The 16,328-nt window shown below is 36.7% G+C and overlaps 1 protein-coding gene across 4 annotated transcripts in view; it reads right to left on the bottom strand.

The window, feature by feature from the left end:
* Positions 1–783: 783 nt before the first annotated feature.
* The window catches only part of LOC114661328 (voltage-dependent L-type calcium channel subunit alpha-1D-like), a 232,888-nt gene continuing 217,343 nt past the window's right edge, over positions 784–16,328 (bottom strand). Inside the window, exons 42-48 of one of the 4 annotated variants that reach the window (XM_051933786.1) lie at positions 13,149–13,465; positions 12,245–12,274; positions 5,938–6,078; positions 5,037–5,203; positions 2,722–2,834; positions 2,164–2,490; positions 784–1,305 (exon numbers count right to left, since the gene is read on the bottom strand). In XM_051933786.1, the coding sequence (XP_051789746.1) occupies positions 1,012–1,305; positions 2,164–2,490; positions 2,722–2,834; positions 5,037–5,203; positions 5,938–6,078; positions 12,245–12,274; positions 13,149–13,465 (1,389 nt within the window). In that variant the 3' untranslated portion in view covers positions 784–1,011. The remainder of the gene's footprint in view (positions 1,306–2,163; positions 2,491–2,721; positions 2,835–5,036; positions 5,204–5,937; positions 6,079–12,244; positions 12,275–13,148; positions 13,466–16,328) is intronic. The other 3 variants (XM_051933787.1, XM_051933788.1, XM_051933789.1) reach the window with 3 other exon arrangements.

The raw sequence follows: 16,328 nt of genomic DNA, 5'->3' as shown, positions 1-16,328 counted from the left end.
ACATAGAGGAGAAAGAAAGGTGGATGAATGATAAGTGAAACTAAAGCCAATACATTTGAAATCTTGAGATCAGAAGCCCTTTAATAAAAACAAATAAAATTAAAGATTATGTTGGAGAATCTTACAAATTTAAATGCTTACTCCTGTATATAGCATAAAGAGAAAATTCTCCCCCATTCTAATGTGTCCACAGTAGCTTGTTTGTGAATCTAACAGAACAGATGGTCTAACAAGAAACATTTGGCTCTGCTCCAGTTTTTGGTACTGAGATCACGTAAACAGACAAGAACCTGGTCATAAAAACTTTTGACTTGAAACAAAAAGAAAAAAACACACAGAAAGTTAACAAATAAAAACATAGATACATTATTTACAAGTCTTCATACAAAACAGTTTTATCTCTATACAAATATAATCTGTTAATAGTTTCAAATTCACATCTGCATTATTTTACATTGTTAATACATTTACAAGTTATGATTACATAGCAGTATTAAAAGCATGAAACATTTTAACAACACCGTTCCTTTGGAATATTATGGTGGATGTAATACTTAGCACAGTTCCCCAACATTTCTAAAACTCATGTGACTCTGGCTGTGATCCACAAGGGCTTAGTATCAGTCGAGAACTAGCTGTTCAAGCAGATTTAGAACATTTTGTGGAATTGCCCCCTCAGGAATATTCTGGCATTTTTTCTTAAACCCTTTGAGCAATGCTATAATGAAATAGTTCAGTCAAGGTTGAAATAACTGAAAAAGTAAGACTCCATTTTTGGTGGTAAAGGGTTATTTATCAGAATGATAAGCACCATGCACCTTCTTGTTCTAGAAGTCAATTCTGAAGTCTCCTTGCTTCTTCAGCATAACTTTTGATTAAAGTAATGAAAGTATACCACTCTGTGAACAGAAGCATAAATAAAAATCTCACTGCCTTGGCACACTGTTGCCCCATTTTAGTGGTCCTTAAATGATTCCACTTTCTGCACAAGTTCTCTCTCATCAATGGTTTTCAGAACGAAGTAACACAAGTCATCTCATCAGCCAGATCTTCCTCTTCCTTGCATCGAATTGGTTCTTCATCACTGTATAGGAGTCCCAAACCCGACTGCTCTATTTCCTTTTGCTGAATAACTCCACTGCTGCCCCCTGTGCTCCTGGATGACATATTCCGGTTCAGAAGATCACTAGCAGCACTCTCCATCTCATCAATCGTCATGTGACAGGCATCTGCAATCTCCCTTTTGGCAAATGCCACAAACTTGGGATCCTTGGCATATAAGCCGAGTCCCTCTGAAATTAGGACCTAGAAAATGGAGCGATGTAAAAGGATTGTTGGAGGTAGAGACAGGATGTGTAGTATTTGATTCAGAAAAACACTTTTACTAGAAATAACGACAAATTATTATGCATAAGTCTATAATTAAACATTTATTCTTAACTTACCTGTCTATAATTATCACATAATGCCTTATTAGATAAGTATAAGGCCTTTATTCAAGCATGATTTAACAATATTTTGTATAATATACTGTATATACATATTAGATATTGATAGAATACATTTTATTACAATAATAAAAAATATACGAGTTATCAAACATATATACTGAACATTTTAGAAATGACATCATTTTAGTTCATTCACAATTTTGAATGTTTACTGTAATCTTGCCCTCCAAGACGGACTTTGTGCCTGTATAATACAGCAGAGAATGTTCAATTGTTGATTGGACCACTTAGAGCCTTGATAGCCAATATTGTCCTGTTAACCAAGTTGGTGAGTATTTCTTATCACTATGTAAGAAGTGCTAAATGGCATGGGAATAGTCTAGTTAGCATTTGATATCAGTTCAATCAAAGGAGACTGCTACGTTATATAAACAGTAGTTACTTTATTTAGACACTGCTGTTATTTTTTAAAACTTGTCTAAATTTTAATGTACAGTCATTCTTCAGCTGTGTTATTGTTGTAGTGTTATGTGCTTTAGATTTATTATATGGTGCTCACCCTGTCTTGCTTTAACTGACTACAGTTTCTCTATATTTGCCAAAGTTCGGCAGCATTATACTGCTGTTAGATTGTGCTACCACACACTAATAAATAATAATCACTCATTTATATTTAAGTGCAAGAAAGAAAAATGGATGTCAAAATACTCACAGCTTCCACAAGACTGTCAGCACTTCCTCTCTTTTCACTGTACCCTCTTTGAAGGTGCGTGGGTACATGCAGAGTTGTGTAAGCATGGTAGGGCTGGTGTGTTCCATTGCCAGTAGCATCTGAAGCATACCAGGATGGACATGCGGCTGTAGGCAGACTGGCACTACCAGACTTCTTATCTCCCCATAGCCCTGATCCATCTTCTTCTACCAGGATAAGGGGAGCATAAAGCAGTCTTCCCCTACGAGGTCCTGATGTAGCCCATGAATGTGAGGAGCCTGTAGAGGAGCGACTAGTGCTACGCCGGGAGTCATAGCTGCCATATGTCTGAAATGGAGTAAAAAGGTGAATATGCTGGTCATTTTAAAGTTATCCTGCGAATACAGTTTACAGTCCTAACAGTAAAATATAGATTAAAAAATATAAGAAAACACACAAGTTGTCCAGCAGTGTTTGTAGTTACATTTGTACCTGATATTAAATCATTAATGTCTATTATCAAAACAAATCCATTTTATACTTACCCATTCCGGTCTGGTTAAGAGGTTACACACTTACCTGAGTGCGTGCACGGCATGGCGGTGAGTTCTGATGGTATGTGCCAGGGATGGGAATGTCATCACTGCTGGCTTGTCTCCGTAAACATTGCATGTTAAAAGCAGGCTTGTGACCTGCAGATTAATGAAGAAGGCAGAAACTGAAAGGAGTTTGACACAGTGCTTTTATTACATTGAGATGTATGTAGAACTTCTGTCACCACAGCACATTTATATTACGTTCATTAGAATCAACCTCAACAATGACATGCATGAAATGAAGATGAGGCAAAGAAATGAAACCCATTTTTAATGAAAAAATCTGCAGAAGAAACAATTAATTCGGGTAACTACTCAGTGATGGCCCCAGACTCATTCTCCAAAAGCACAACCAATAAGAAATTAAGTTAGTGAAGTGGAAAATTGGTTTCATTTGTAAAAAGCATGCACTAGAGTGAAGAAACAGGATTTTCTTCATATGTTTCAGAAGAAGGTATCCAAAAGAGAAATAGTGTTTTATTGATGGGGCTTACGAGAATGGGACTGTTGAAGTTTCTCCATTGACTCTCAGTTGGCACCAGTATGAGCAATTAAGGATGTGTTTGTGTGCCCACTTGCCCCCAGTGCTGTTAGCTTGGGCACGAACTCCCTGCATCTCAAACTGGATAAGTGGTTTAGTAAAGGGATCGGTGGGTTGATGGATGAAATGAAGTCTAAGTTTTTTTTTTAAATCGAGGGAAAAATAATCTTTTTAAGATGAATGCTCAAAGCAACATGTTATAGCATTGTCAGCAAAGCCTGAAAATGTCAAAAAATCTAAATTTTCTGCTTTAGATTCCAGGAAGCCATCTTGCTGAGCATAAAAACAGTAACAGGTCCATATCCATCTATTCAAATTGCAAAATGCTGAAAATATAGTAAGCTGACATTAAAGATACAATAAGCAGATGTATAAAAACTGAAGTGTGTTAAAGCGAGGAAGCTCAGATATGATGCATATCTAGTTCTCCACTCTGACAAGTTCAACGAAATGACAGACCAGGTATCCTACCTTACCATACCCTTTCTAAATATAAGGTATTAGAAGGCACCCTTGGAGCCATCTATGCATATAAAAGTATGTGAGACATCTGACTGTTTCAATGCCAGTGATCTGTTTTGTGTTTTTCCCATTTTGCTTCATGGGGCTTTTTCATCATTTCACTGTATGATGTATCAAATCTTGAGATCACATTCTGAGAATTCTGGTACTGTATGTAGTTTAATGATGTAGTCATATATAGCAATGATTAAAATCTTAATTCATCTGCAGGTAGGCAGACTGTTAAACCAAAGAAAAATAAATGCACAATGTCTGAGATGCACTATGTTGATAATTCAGTGGGCAGTAATATAATAAAGTCACAAGATTGTAAAGTGGAACTGGAGAGCAATACACATATGCCTTACTAGGGAAGAATGGCTACTAAAGATTATTTTACTATGGATTTCTTGGAATGGGCTGCCCTGCTGTTAGATCTAAGCAACATAAACTGCTTGATTATCTGTGTAGCAGAAAGTTTCAAATTTCAGAAAAGATCTTTTTCTGCAAATTATGAGGTTTTCATATAAGAAATATTTGTGACAAAACATTAGATTCACTGTCGATAAATATTGTTATAAACAGTAAATTTGCTTGCATAAGAATAAACTTTAATGTACCTCTTGAATGTATTTTATTGCAGAAACGTCTACATCACAACAATCACAAGGCAGTGCCTAAAAAGCCAGCTCAATTATATTTTTAACGGCTTCCTCGTGAGGAAACCCATACCTTATCATAGTAGGCTAATGTGATGGAACTAACTGAAGTCAACATAATGGTTCCAATTTCAGTATTTTCACAGGGTCACTGTTCTGTGGTTTAGCAGCTAACAGAAAATAATTCCTACCCAAATCTACGAAAACATTAAATTGTTACAATATTCTGCCTCATAGCAACTTTATTTTGTATTAAAAAGTTAATTAATATACCTCACTAGGTTTCTTTCCATATTTTCAGACGTATATGCTTGGTTAACTGGAGAGTGAGTGTGGGATTGTGCTTTAGTTTTCCACTACAATGGCCTGATGTCCTGTTCAGGTTTGGCTCCTGCCATGTGCTTGACGCTTACAGGATAAGTGTGATTATAAAAATGGATTAAGTAAAATAAGCAAATGGATGGATGTAGAAATAATTACCAAATGTTATAAGATGAAGTACTACAAAAAATGGCTTATAAAAAAGCACTGCTAACTGGTTTTTAGAAAATGTAGACTAAACATGAATAGTTGACAAGCAGTATTATAAGAACTAACCTGTAGGAGTAGGAGGCAGAAGTCTTCTTCTGGTTATTCTTCGAGCTTCACCATAACCGTTTATGTAATGACCCCCATAATAAGTGGCGTTTGGTGCCTGGGTGTTGTACAATCCTTCTCGTTGACCTTGACCTTGAACTGTGGAACGGTTATCAGGATATATTTGCCTAATAATGAAAAAGGAAAAATAAATCAAAAAGTTAAACAAACAGTATTGAGAACAGAAAATACTAAATCATTCAATCCCCTAAACGCTAATCTGTGTCTGGAAATTACTCTTTATTATAAATGCAAAACAAATGTCAGTAATTGCTCTTTGTTATAAATGTAAAACAAATGTCAGTAATTGCTCTTTGTTATAAATGTAAAAATATGTCAGCACACAAAAGTTTGTCATACAAAATAATCTCATTAAATGTTTTACATTTTAGCTTTCCTTTTAAATGAAATCATACAACTCAATGTTCCCTCTACTTCACACCACCAAACCTTAAGTTTATGCCGGAAGTGTATTGTGCCAAGTTTAATGTTATAATGTATCTACCCACATTTAGGTACAACAAGAATTACATCCACTATTATCCCCTGGGCTTATATGACAACAAGGAAGTGTAAGAATAACTGTATGAGACCACTGAGCCCAACAGCAATACAGCATAGGTGGTCTTACCAAGGAATAAAGCTGAATGCAGAGTTCTTTATAAGATCACCCAGGAGATTTTTGAAAGTTTCTGATTTACAAGTACCTAGCAACTACTGGAACAATATCATTACTGTGTGCTACAAAAAAAACCGTTTGTGTTTGTTATGCTGGACAATGTAAAAATGTAGTTACTGAAAGTTCACCTAACAGTATATTATAGAGAGTAGCACTGCCTTGCAGAAAAGAAAATCACTTAACCTTTCCCGTGATGCTGTGCTTTCTGCGTTCTCTTCTCTACTGTAGTAACCTTGCTCCTCAGAATAGCTCTCTTCTCCTGGCTCTTCTAGAACCACCTCATTGCACCGTCCTGCTGATCTGTAAGCCTCATTGGAGTCTCTTCTGGGTAAAAGTAAGAAGAGGTATTAATACTATTGACCGGGTTCACATTTAAGTCTTAAGTTTTGCACAGATAACAATATCCACAAAATGATGATAGAATGAAAAGGTTGGGATTAAAACAAATATCCTTGGTGAAAAATGGTGATTTCTTACCACTGCAAATTTATCCAAATAAAGCTTATTCTGCTCAATTATAGTGTGCCTACTGCAACGCATAAGCTGCAAAGGATGACCAGACACACACTTTTTTGAATACTCATAGGAATTATCCTTACCATTCAAAGCTCCAAAGAGAAATATAAAAGCCATATTGAAATAGTTACTAAATGCTTGACTAAATATTCAGCCTTATCTTATGTAATGCTTAGAAAAAGGAGAACCTGCGAGTTTGGTCCAAAGCCATTTATACTCAAGATTACTTGATGACGCAAGTTACACCTAAATCCCTACTACTATGGTTGTGCTGCACTCTGAGTTTTTACACTTGGGTTTTTTCCCTATTGGTACATGGCACACTCTATTTGTAGTTGAATCATTATTGTTTACATGTAGTAAATAAAGTCTCAGTCTTATTTTTTGTGTTTAGATTTGTTAGGGATACACATATAACACATAGTTGCAAAATAATAAAGTAGAAAAAACTGAATACATATTATAAGGGAAAACAGAAAAACACTTTCATGTCTTCGGTGGCCAAATGCAATATATGTTTTCTGACTGAACCATGCAAGATGGTGTCATTAACATTTGGAATTTTAAGCCATGTCAGAGGATTATATAGAACTCAAAGAATGTTGCTTATAATTTAAAGTAACGAACATATAAAATTACAAAAGCAACAAAAGTCATTAGACAAACTTGTATTACGGTAACATTTATTTTTAAATTAACAAATGTTATATGAAATGTTATAATGGCTACATATGTAACAATTTGTTGTAAGCTAGATATAATGAGAGTTTTGTAAATTGTTTTCTGAGATTTCTATATATGGTTGTCATACTCATTAATCATGATGCCAGAGAATGGTGATGTATTATGTGTTGATTAGTATATGCAAGTAAGAATTTCATTGCACTCTGTACATGCGATAGTGATAACCCTTTAAACCAATAAACCTGCATGGCACTAAGCAACTTTAACTTTCACAACAGCATATCTGCATGTATTTAATTATTTTACTCTCACTACAGAGTTGTAGTATCTCCCATGGATTGTTAAATAGTGCCTCTATCCAGCGATGGTTCAACATTTGCAAAAATGGAACACCGTTCATGGCATCTATCATGATGTGTACAACTGACTGCTTGCCATTGCCTACAGTATCAGGACTGGGATTAGGTCAGAATTAACTGAATTGCCATGAACTGGCATGTGCTGACCTTCAACAAGTTCTTCTTTGCTTAAGGGCCTGTACCCATAGGATTGTCATTCTGAAATGATGCAGGCAATAGTGAAATCTGGGAAAAAGTCTTGGAAAGTACATTACAAGAACAGTCAATGTCATGATAAGGAATGTCATCAGTTACAACAGTTGCTTGTTTCTGCTGCTTACAGGTGTTTGGTTACATAAATATTTATCAAGAAGATCATGTGACTCATCATACAACCCATTGAGGCGGCCGTGCTGGATTCCACTTTCCAACTGGAAAAGTATGTCCACTACACTTGGATTGTTCTTTATTACAGTATGTGTGGCACATTCTGGAAGGCTACTTACAATCCGCTTCACATCCTCCACAGCCCACCAATTTCTTGGGAAAGCAACTGCACAATCATGTTTTTATACAATACTAATTCATGACCCACACACATTGGCCTACGTTGCATCAATAAACTGCAGTTTTTCTCTAGTTTACGAATAATCTCTCAACAAATGTCTCACCTGTTTTGTGCAAAATGTTTAATGCAAGCAGATCCACTGGACACCTCTGAGTACGCTTACTTTGATGTGTTACTGAGTGTTTTAAAAATAGATACTTCCAGGATCACTCATTCTTAAAAATGAATATAATTGTATATAAAACAATAAATATAGGCTTTTAACAGTTAAATGCTGCCTGGTTTCAAGATACAATTTTTAACAACAAACAGTCTTACACTTTTTATGAGTAACCCTGGTTTGAGTATGTAAGTAACATTTAAAGCTCAGTTTTCTGATTTGGGCATTTGTTGTATGATGACTAAATAGCTGGAGCTGTAAGGTTATTAAGGTCTTATTGGGTAAGGTCTATTTTTTGATCACTTGTTTTCATTTTTTTTTGGAATCCTTGATTTATTCTACTGTTTATGGATACTCCATATAAACCCAGGAGGCCATCCTGATAGCTTCTTCTCTGCCTTTGACGGTAGTAATGTAAGTGCAAGAGTGGTATTCTGAAAACACTGACAATCGCTTCTATTCACAAAAACTGGTAGCTGGGAAAGAAAATCATAAATACTGTAATTTTATGCATTAAGTATATATGACAAAGTGGTTCTGTCATTTCTTTATATTGCTAAATTAATTTGATTATGCAGCTAGCTCCCCACAACTCCCAGCCTCCCCATCAACATCAAAGGTCAATGAAGTGTGCTCAGCTGCTGTAGTTTCAGATTAATCTGAGCAGAAAGGCATTGACAATGCTTAGTGATGAATTTTCCATCTGGTGTGAACAGAAAATCTAAAGTTCAGAAGCTTTACTTCTGCCTTCTGAGAGAACTAAAAATGTTAAATGACGTGTTTAAGTGTTATGATTTCAGACACCGCACAAGATGAAAGCAATTGTGCAGAATAGAGCTTGTGGAAGAGAGGTGGGGGACATTGTATCATTCTAAAGTATGAAAACCTGGAAAAAAAGACAGGAATGAGTATTTCTCTTACTTGTCTCCAGAGATGGCAGTGTCTTCCACCAATTCTCTTACTTAATGATAGGGTAATTCTTTTGTTAATTGAAATCAGTGATTAAATAATTTATGTGTGATTTTATTCTGCAGAGTCAGAAATATATTGTAATCCATGCTTTGCTTTTCAACAAAAATAATATATATATTACTATTGTTGATTTAATTGCACAAGAATCTATTCAATATCTTCTTCTATTCTCTTTCATGTAATGTTAATCCACTCGTTTTGTAAGAATAATTTCCCTTAACTATTAGGTTTACTATGTTATTTTTTTAATTTCTATTTTTTTTGTCTTTTTATTTGAGAATTACTCACTACTTTCATAATTAAACCTCACAAATATATGCTTAAAAATACTTTACATAAAAACCATGTCAACTGATACTTTATGTTTTTGAAAGTTATACTAGGGTGTTGTACCGTGTTAGCCATTATGGATGTAATGAGAAGTCAAGCTAAATGACACCTTTTATTAGCTAATTACAAAGATTACAATATGCAAGCTTTCGAGGCAACTCAGGCCCCTTCTTCTGGCAAGATGTAATGCAGAAACTGGAGTTCCCTGTGTTTATATACACACTAGGACAAGAAACAACAATGGAAAACCTTTAAGTTAGACACCTTAAATGTAAAAAAATTAACAGACCTCTTAACTTTTCCATTTTTAAATTTCTTAGCAGCCATGATTATTGTTGTCTTAAGGCCTATATTGATGATGTATATGATCGAACTTTACATTCTTTGATTTCTTATGTATTTCTTTGATCACCTACACTATCAATCTTTTTCTTCATTCAAGCTCAATTCCTGCTTCTCTGAAGCCTAAAAGAGTTGTACAGTAATTGTACTCAAGAAGACAAACTTTGACCCCTCTTTCCTCTCCAAAGTTCTTCCAATATTATCTTTCTTTCTTGGCTGATAAGTTTCAGTTCATAGTTTGTTCTCTGTCTAGTAAGCATCAACCTAAAAACCATTTGAAAATGTCCAGTCTAGATTCAGACATCAACTGCCCAGTATAAATTGGGAAAAACTCCTCCTTAACACTGGTGATGCTGATCTTCTGCACCATTACTTCTCTACATAGCTGCTGTATGCCTTCGTCCAAGGTGACTTACAACAACTGAAAGATAGAATAGGCTACATTTGTTTTGTTTTGTTTTTTTTTTCCCCAATAGGAGCACACGCAGGTGAAGTTACCCTTGTTCAGGGCCGCACAGTGTCAGTAGCAGGATTTGAACCCACAGCCTCAGGGTTTGAACTCCAAAACTTTAAATGCTACACCACACTGCCAATCTATTTTTGATTGTAGACTACAAAATGCTTCTGAATTGTCTAAACAAACTAAGTTGGGATGAGTGGAACCTTCTTGGCCTTTGAATCTCACAACTAGGCTGCAGTTATACATTGTAGTTCCATTTCATTATCAGCTGAACATTGCCAGGGTCTGAGTGTAGGTCTCTAGATTAAACGCTTAAAATACAATATTTTTTATTACTTCTTGGTTACACTACTTTGGTGCTTTTCTTAACAGTTTTGTTTGTGAAATATCAACAGATCCAGCATTCTGCTACCAGACACTATAATTCAATTACCCTGAGTTGACCCATCTTCACTGGCCAACAGTTAAACCATTCAAGCACTCAATCTTCTTCAAAGCTCTGAAACTGACTTACAAATGACTTGTTCCAGCATAAGAGAATATTTGTCTATGATGCTATACCATATAATTCGGACAGCTGAGACCTTTTGATGTTGGCCCCCATACTCTTCCAAAATCATATTTTACAATTCTCAGTTTTGTAGTGCCTACTCAGTAAACTCTAAACCTATTCATGATGCTCCATGTACCTAGACATTTAAATTCACGCTAAAACCCCATTTGTTTTCTCTGTTGTTTTACTTGTTGCCCTTTCATTTGTAAATCTATATGGTTTTTGCTTTTCAAAGTGATTGTTCTGTCATCTCATAGTACTATATTAAGCTTGTCTACTACCCTTGAGCTTGACCCGAATGTTTTCTATTAGTTTGTATCTTTACACTGTAGCTATGCTTGATGAATTTTGCTACTCAATGCTACTTTGTCAATCACTTTTTCTATGTACCATATTGTCATAATTTACACAGTAAGAGAGAGAGGTTGGAAGCATGCACTGATACAGCACATTGCTGTACCCACTACACAATGAACCACCTCTGGATCCCAAATTAGGACCCAGGCGCAGCTGTACAATGGATGACGCCTCAGCACCACACTAGTTTATGGAATGGAATCCAGAATTACAGTGGCTGGAGTCCCAATCCTGCCACCAACCCCTAAGTTTTCCCTGCATGTTGGGAGGACCTGTTTGCAGGGCTGGATGCAGGTTAACGTCATACGCGAGAAGGAGCAATTGCAGGTTAAGGGCCTTGCTCAAGGCCCCAATGGAGTGGAATCAATTCTGGCATTTATGGGATTTGAACTGGTAACCTTCCAATTGCCAGTGCAAATCCCTTGCTTCAGAGTCACCACTCTGCCTTTATTATACATTAACTGTCCTGGATTTGTTCTTTTGATACTTGCCCTGTCAAAATTGTTAAACATACTTCCAAGGTCCTCTTGACGTGAGTTAGTGATACATTTTTGTCATTGGCAATAATGCCTCCTTTTATAGTACTGATCAACTCTTATATATGCTAGCATATTATAATCTTGTTAGCCCTGTGTAGAGACAGCAATAGTTCATGTTAATGATGCAATATAAAATAAAGAGCGATAAAACGTGTTCATCATGAAGTGGCTGCTCTAACTAATGATATACAAAGAACTAAGCAAAAACTAGCCAAGAATAATATGTATGAAAATGAAATAAAAAATATAATTTGCTATCTAGGACTTAAAATTCAGCACAGATACTGTATTTCAATCAACAAGCTTCTTTCATATAAAGTGGTAAGAGGTATCCGGTTAAGAAACTGTTTGGCTCAAAAACATGGAGTTAGACAGGGAGCACTTAACAGATTTAACGCAGTATCTACTGTATAAAAATAAGGGGGTTTCATATATCTTTATCAACAAACAATCATATTATTCTATACTAATCATAAAATGTTGTTGTGTAAAACAGAGTTAAAATAATGAAAGCAATGCAATGACACAGCACAACATACTATAAAGAAAATGAAACACATAAATGAAGAAATAAGTAAAGCCATGATGAATTAAAACAATGGAAATATTCCAAAAAATGCATGACTATATGAGCATAGGGACAGAAGTGATTCCACCCCTAAAAATCTTACCTCATATATCTGTCATAATAACGAGCTCTACTTTATTTTGAAAGATGGAAAAGAAAAAACAAATAACAAAATTAATATTACTCCCCTTTAACAGCGGAGGATTGCGTTTTTGAAATGATACTTGGAGTCTCAATCTTTTCAGAGTCACGGTTTTGTGCTATGTGTTTGTGTTTGTGATGGCACTGGGCTTGCAAGACTTATATACACTTCTGTTATGTAGAAGTACAGTATGTCACTTTATGCCTTCTCTGCATACGTATTAGCCAGCATATGATGGCTCATTCTACTGCATCTTTATACCATTCCAAGACAACATATAGTCTATAGCTCTTTTATGCTTCCTTGACAAATTGAATATGTGTTATACTGTATGTATGTATACAATCAACAAGTCTGCATTTACATGCATATTTTTTATGTTTATAAAAATGTTATTAAGGTCTTCAGGAAATTCAAGACAGCATTATCTGTTTCACAGACAAAGTTAAGCAGTAAGGCGGCACCCCCACCACCACCACCACCACCACCACCACGACCGGTATTTTCAATTGTCTCACTGGTTGGGTGAGCAGCATACACTTAACACTCAGATACATTTTTTCATTAGTGGTCTCATTTATGATTTATATAGTTTAAACTCCATTAATAGGATCTATTGGTGTAAAAAGACTGGAGAGCTTAGATGATTTAACACAGCATAGCAGAATCTGAATTTAGACTTATGCTATGAATTTTTGGGTGCAAATGACTAATTAAAAAGTGCCAAAACACTAATCACCTATACTTTTCTGTTACCTACAAATCAGAATATTTGATTATCATCATTTTCAAAACATCAGATAAACCATGAAATCACCTAATTAGCAGAGCTTATAAGAAAAGATAAGAAAAGACCGATGCTCACCTGTTAGAAATGGCTTTGGGAAGATGGTCTGTTCCAGGCTTGCTGTTAGTGTCATCCTCTCCTCCTCCAGCGTCACTGTTCTCTGTTGCCTGCCCTGAGGTCATACCACCATTAGGAACATGATTTTTATGTAGACTTGCCACTGAAACTCGCCGATGTCCCACACCTATGTTGGTCATGGATTCTCCTCCTTCTCCTCCTCCTGAATTACCACCTATACTGCCAATGGAGTGGGTGGACTGAGCAGCCACAGAGGATTTTGAACTGCGGCGGTCTACAGAGGCGTGGCCTGTGCGGTTTGATATCGTACTGTCACTCTGTATAGAACAAGAAAAAGTAAAGAGGATGGAACTAAATGCATACTATAGTACATTAAAGAAAATAATTTTCTATATGAAAAAAAAATTATCAGGTGTTTCCACTTTATACACAGAAGTTTGTCAGTTATTATTGTTTAATAACATTAGTCCAGGTTAAGGCCCTTCTTTTGTCATTTTGCCAAAAAATTGTTTGTATACTACTTTTGTTTTTGATCTGGGAAGATCCCTCCTTTATAATATAAGACTCACAGCTTCTTATTATTTAAAATATTAAATAATATAGAATCATCTTACTCCAAAATAGGATATTCATTAAACTATTGTGAAATAATTGCTAATGATTTTTTCCAAGTCCTAGTAACTCCAACAATCATCTTTTCTACCTAAATTCAGAAATGTTTACGGAATCACAAAAATCAATGAGGATGCACTGATTATACATATACTGTATAAATATATCTGCGATCTGTTACACTGAATAACCCCAATTGCTTAAGTGTATTTAATAGACAAATAATTATATATTTAAAAAAAAGTTTTATTGGGGATAAGTGATGCCTGAGTTGCCCACAGCTGGCATCTTTCCTTCTTGCACCTGTACATCGACAGTCATCTACCAAGACAGACTTGTGCAATGAGGACACACAACAATAAGTCAGGGGCTAAACAGTGCTTTGTGCTTTTTAATCCAAACAAAATGCAACAAACATCCAAACATGTGCAAAAAGCTGCAGTGCACAATCTTCTTTCAATAAATAAATAAATAATCCATAAAAACACAGTGCTCAAGTGAGGAAATTAAAAGTAAACTAAATGATCTTACAAATAAGCAATCAAGCCAAAGATAAAATCAGGGTCTGCGTCAGCCTTTAACTGTTGCTCTTTCTTTGTCCTCATCTGTCTCACTCTCTCTCTTCATTCTCACTCTGGTCACCTAACTCCTGGGTATACTCAGTGAAGATGAGATACTTGTGACAGTGGCCCCCAAACGACTCCCATCCTGACCACCTGTCAATCAGCAACCACTGGGATGTACTGAGCCTGATTCTCTTGCATTGACTGCATCTGCAGGATCTCTCACCTTTGCTCCTGCTTTCTGTTATTCAGCAAGAGTGATCTTGACCACCCTAGGAGTACCCCTCACTCAGCTGCTTTTGTGGGGCTTCCCCTGACCACTTTGCTGACTTCACACCGTACTAGCTTCAGCCAATCTCTTCCACTGTCTTTTTCCATTGCTCTTACTTCCTTGACTCCTTTCCTTTTGCTCTTTCTTTTTTCCCCTATCGCTCTCCTCAGGCACTCTTTATACTTGTGGGCGCAGGTGCTTCCATTAACGATCCACTGCCTGTCAATGAGGGAACCAGTTGAATTGGCCGCATTTGCATTTGTTATTTTGTTAAGTGAATGACAAAGGTGAGGGGACGCTGGCACACGGATGTTTGCCGCTCCTCCCTGTTAACAACACTTTTCACAAACTTCGCCTTAATTCTACACTTTCTTACGCTTGTTTTATTTCTTTTATTGTACGTATAGTTCGTGGATACAGCTGACTCGAATTGTATGGATCTGGCTTAATATTTATAGATTTTATGGACTCTACTTTGACTGGGAACAGCTGAGTCTGTGGATCATGGGACGAGAACCTACGAACATTTCTTTGTACTTGGCAATCTAGGACCTCGGGATGATCTGTCTCCGTGATTATATTAAATTCGCTATGCTGATCTGCTCCCGTTTCATCTTACAGTACTCTACGACTGGAAACTGATCTGATGTTCATATTAATCTGGCTTTTGGCTCCGGGGCGATCACGCCTGAAATTACCAAGCGTTACTGCTTGTGGCTGTATATTGGAACCTCCAAATCCTGCTACCTCCTCCTGCTATGCTTTCTGCTGCTTGCTATCGCCGCTCACCTATGCTACCACACCCGCCTGTCCTACCGGTTCCGCTGTGCTGTGCTGCTTCTCCACTGCTATTCAGATAAGTATTGCCCAGTATCATGCTAAAATACTCTCATGACAAGCTCCTTCTTATTAAACAGTTTGTCCAGAGCAAATGGTCTGATTGGAACATCCTAAAGGACGCTGGTATTTTGCAGTGCCCGAAACATATACATCGCGGGTTAGGTCGCCGCCACCGCCAGGCTGCGAATGAAAAGACCACTGGCAGCATTTGCTCAGGAATACGCCGTCCTTCTCATGACCCTGGAAATAGAAGTGTCAGTGTGCCAAATTTACATTATGTGGAAATAAACCCTGATCGCGGCTCTGTGCAAAAAGAAGCCTCATTAACTAACATTGCACTATTTAACTCGAGGTCTCTTAATGGCAAAGCATTGGTGCTGTCAGAACTCATCACTGACACCAAACTTGATATTCTGTGTTTAACGGAGACTTGGCAAAAACCAAAAGAATTTGCTTCTCTCACAGAGGCGACTCCAATTGGTTTCACTTTCCACACAGAGCCTCGCAGCTCAAGACACGGCGGTGGGCTTGCAGTAATTGTCAGAACTAACTTAAACATTAAACGAATCCCAGTTGATTGTTCATTGTCTTTTGAGTGCCTGGCTCTTAAACTAATAACAAAATCACGTCCTGTCTCACTCATTGTTCTTTATCGTCCCCCAAAATACAATGCATCCTTCTTATCCGATCTGATTGAACTTTTGACCCACCTAAGCTCTTACTCTCAGAGAATTATCCTTCTTGGTGATTTCAACATCCATATTGACACCCCCACATCTAAACTGAGGAATGAATTCCTATCCTTACTGGACTGTTTTCACTTGACACAACATGTTGATTTTCCCACCCACTCTGGTGGTCATATATTGGATCTGATCTGCACTTCTGGACTAT

The sequence above is a fragment of the Erpetoichthys calabaricus genome, chromosome 11 (genome assembly GCF_900747795.2).
Source record: "Erpetoichthys calabaricus chromosome 11, fErpCal1.3, whole genome shotgun sequence".
Classification (NCBI taxonomy): domain Eukaryota; kingdom Metazoa; phylum Chordata; class Cladistia; order Polypteriformes; family Polypteridae; genus Erpetoichthys; species Erpetoichthys calabaricus.
Note: the sequence above shows the minus strand (reverse complement) of the source record. Positions and strands in the feature narration are given on the sequence as shown.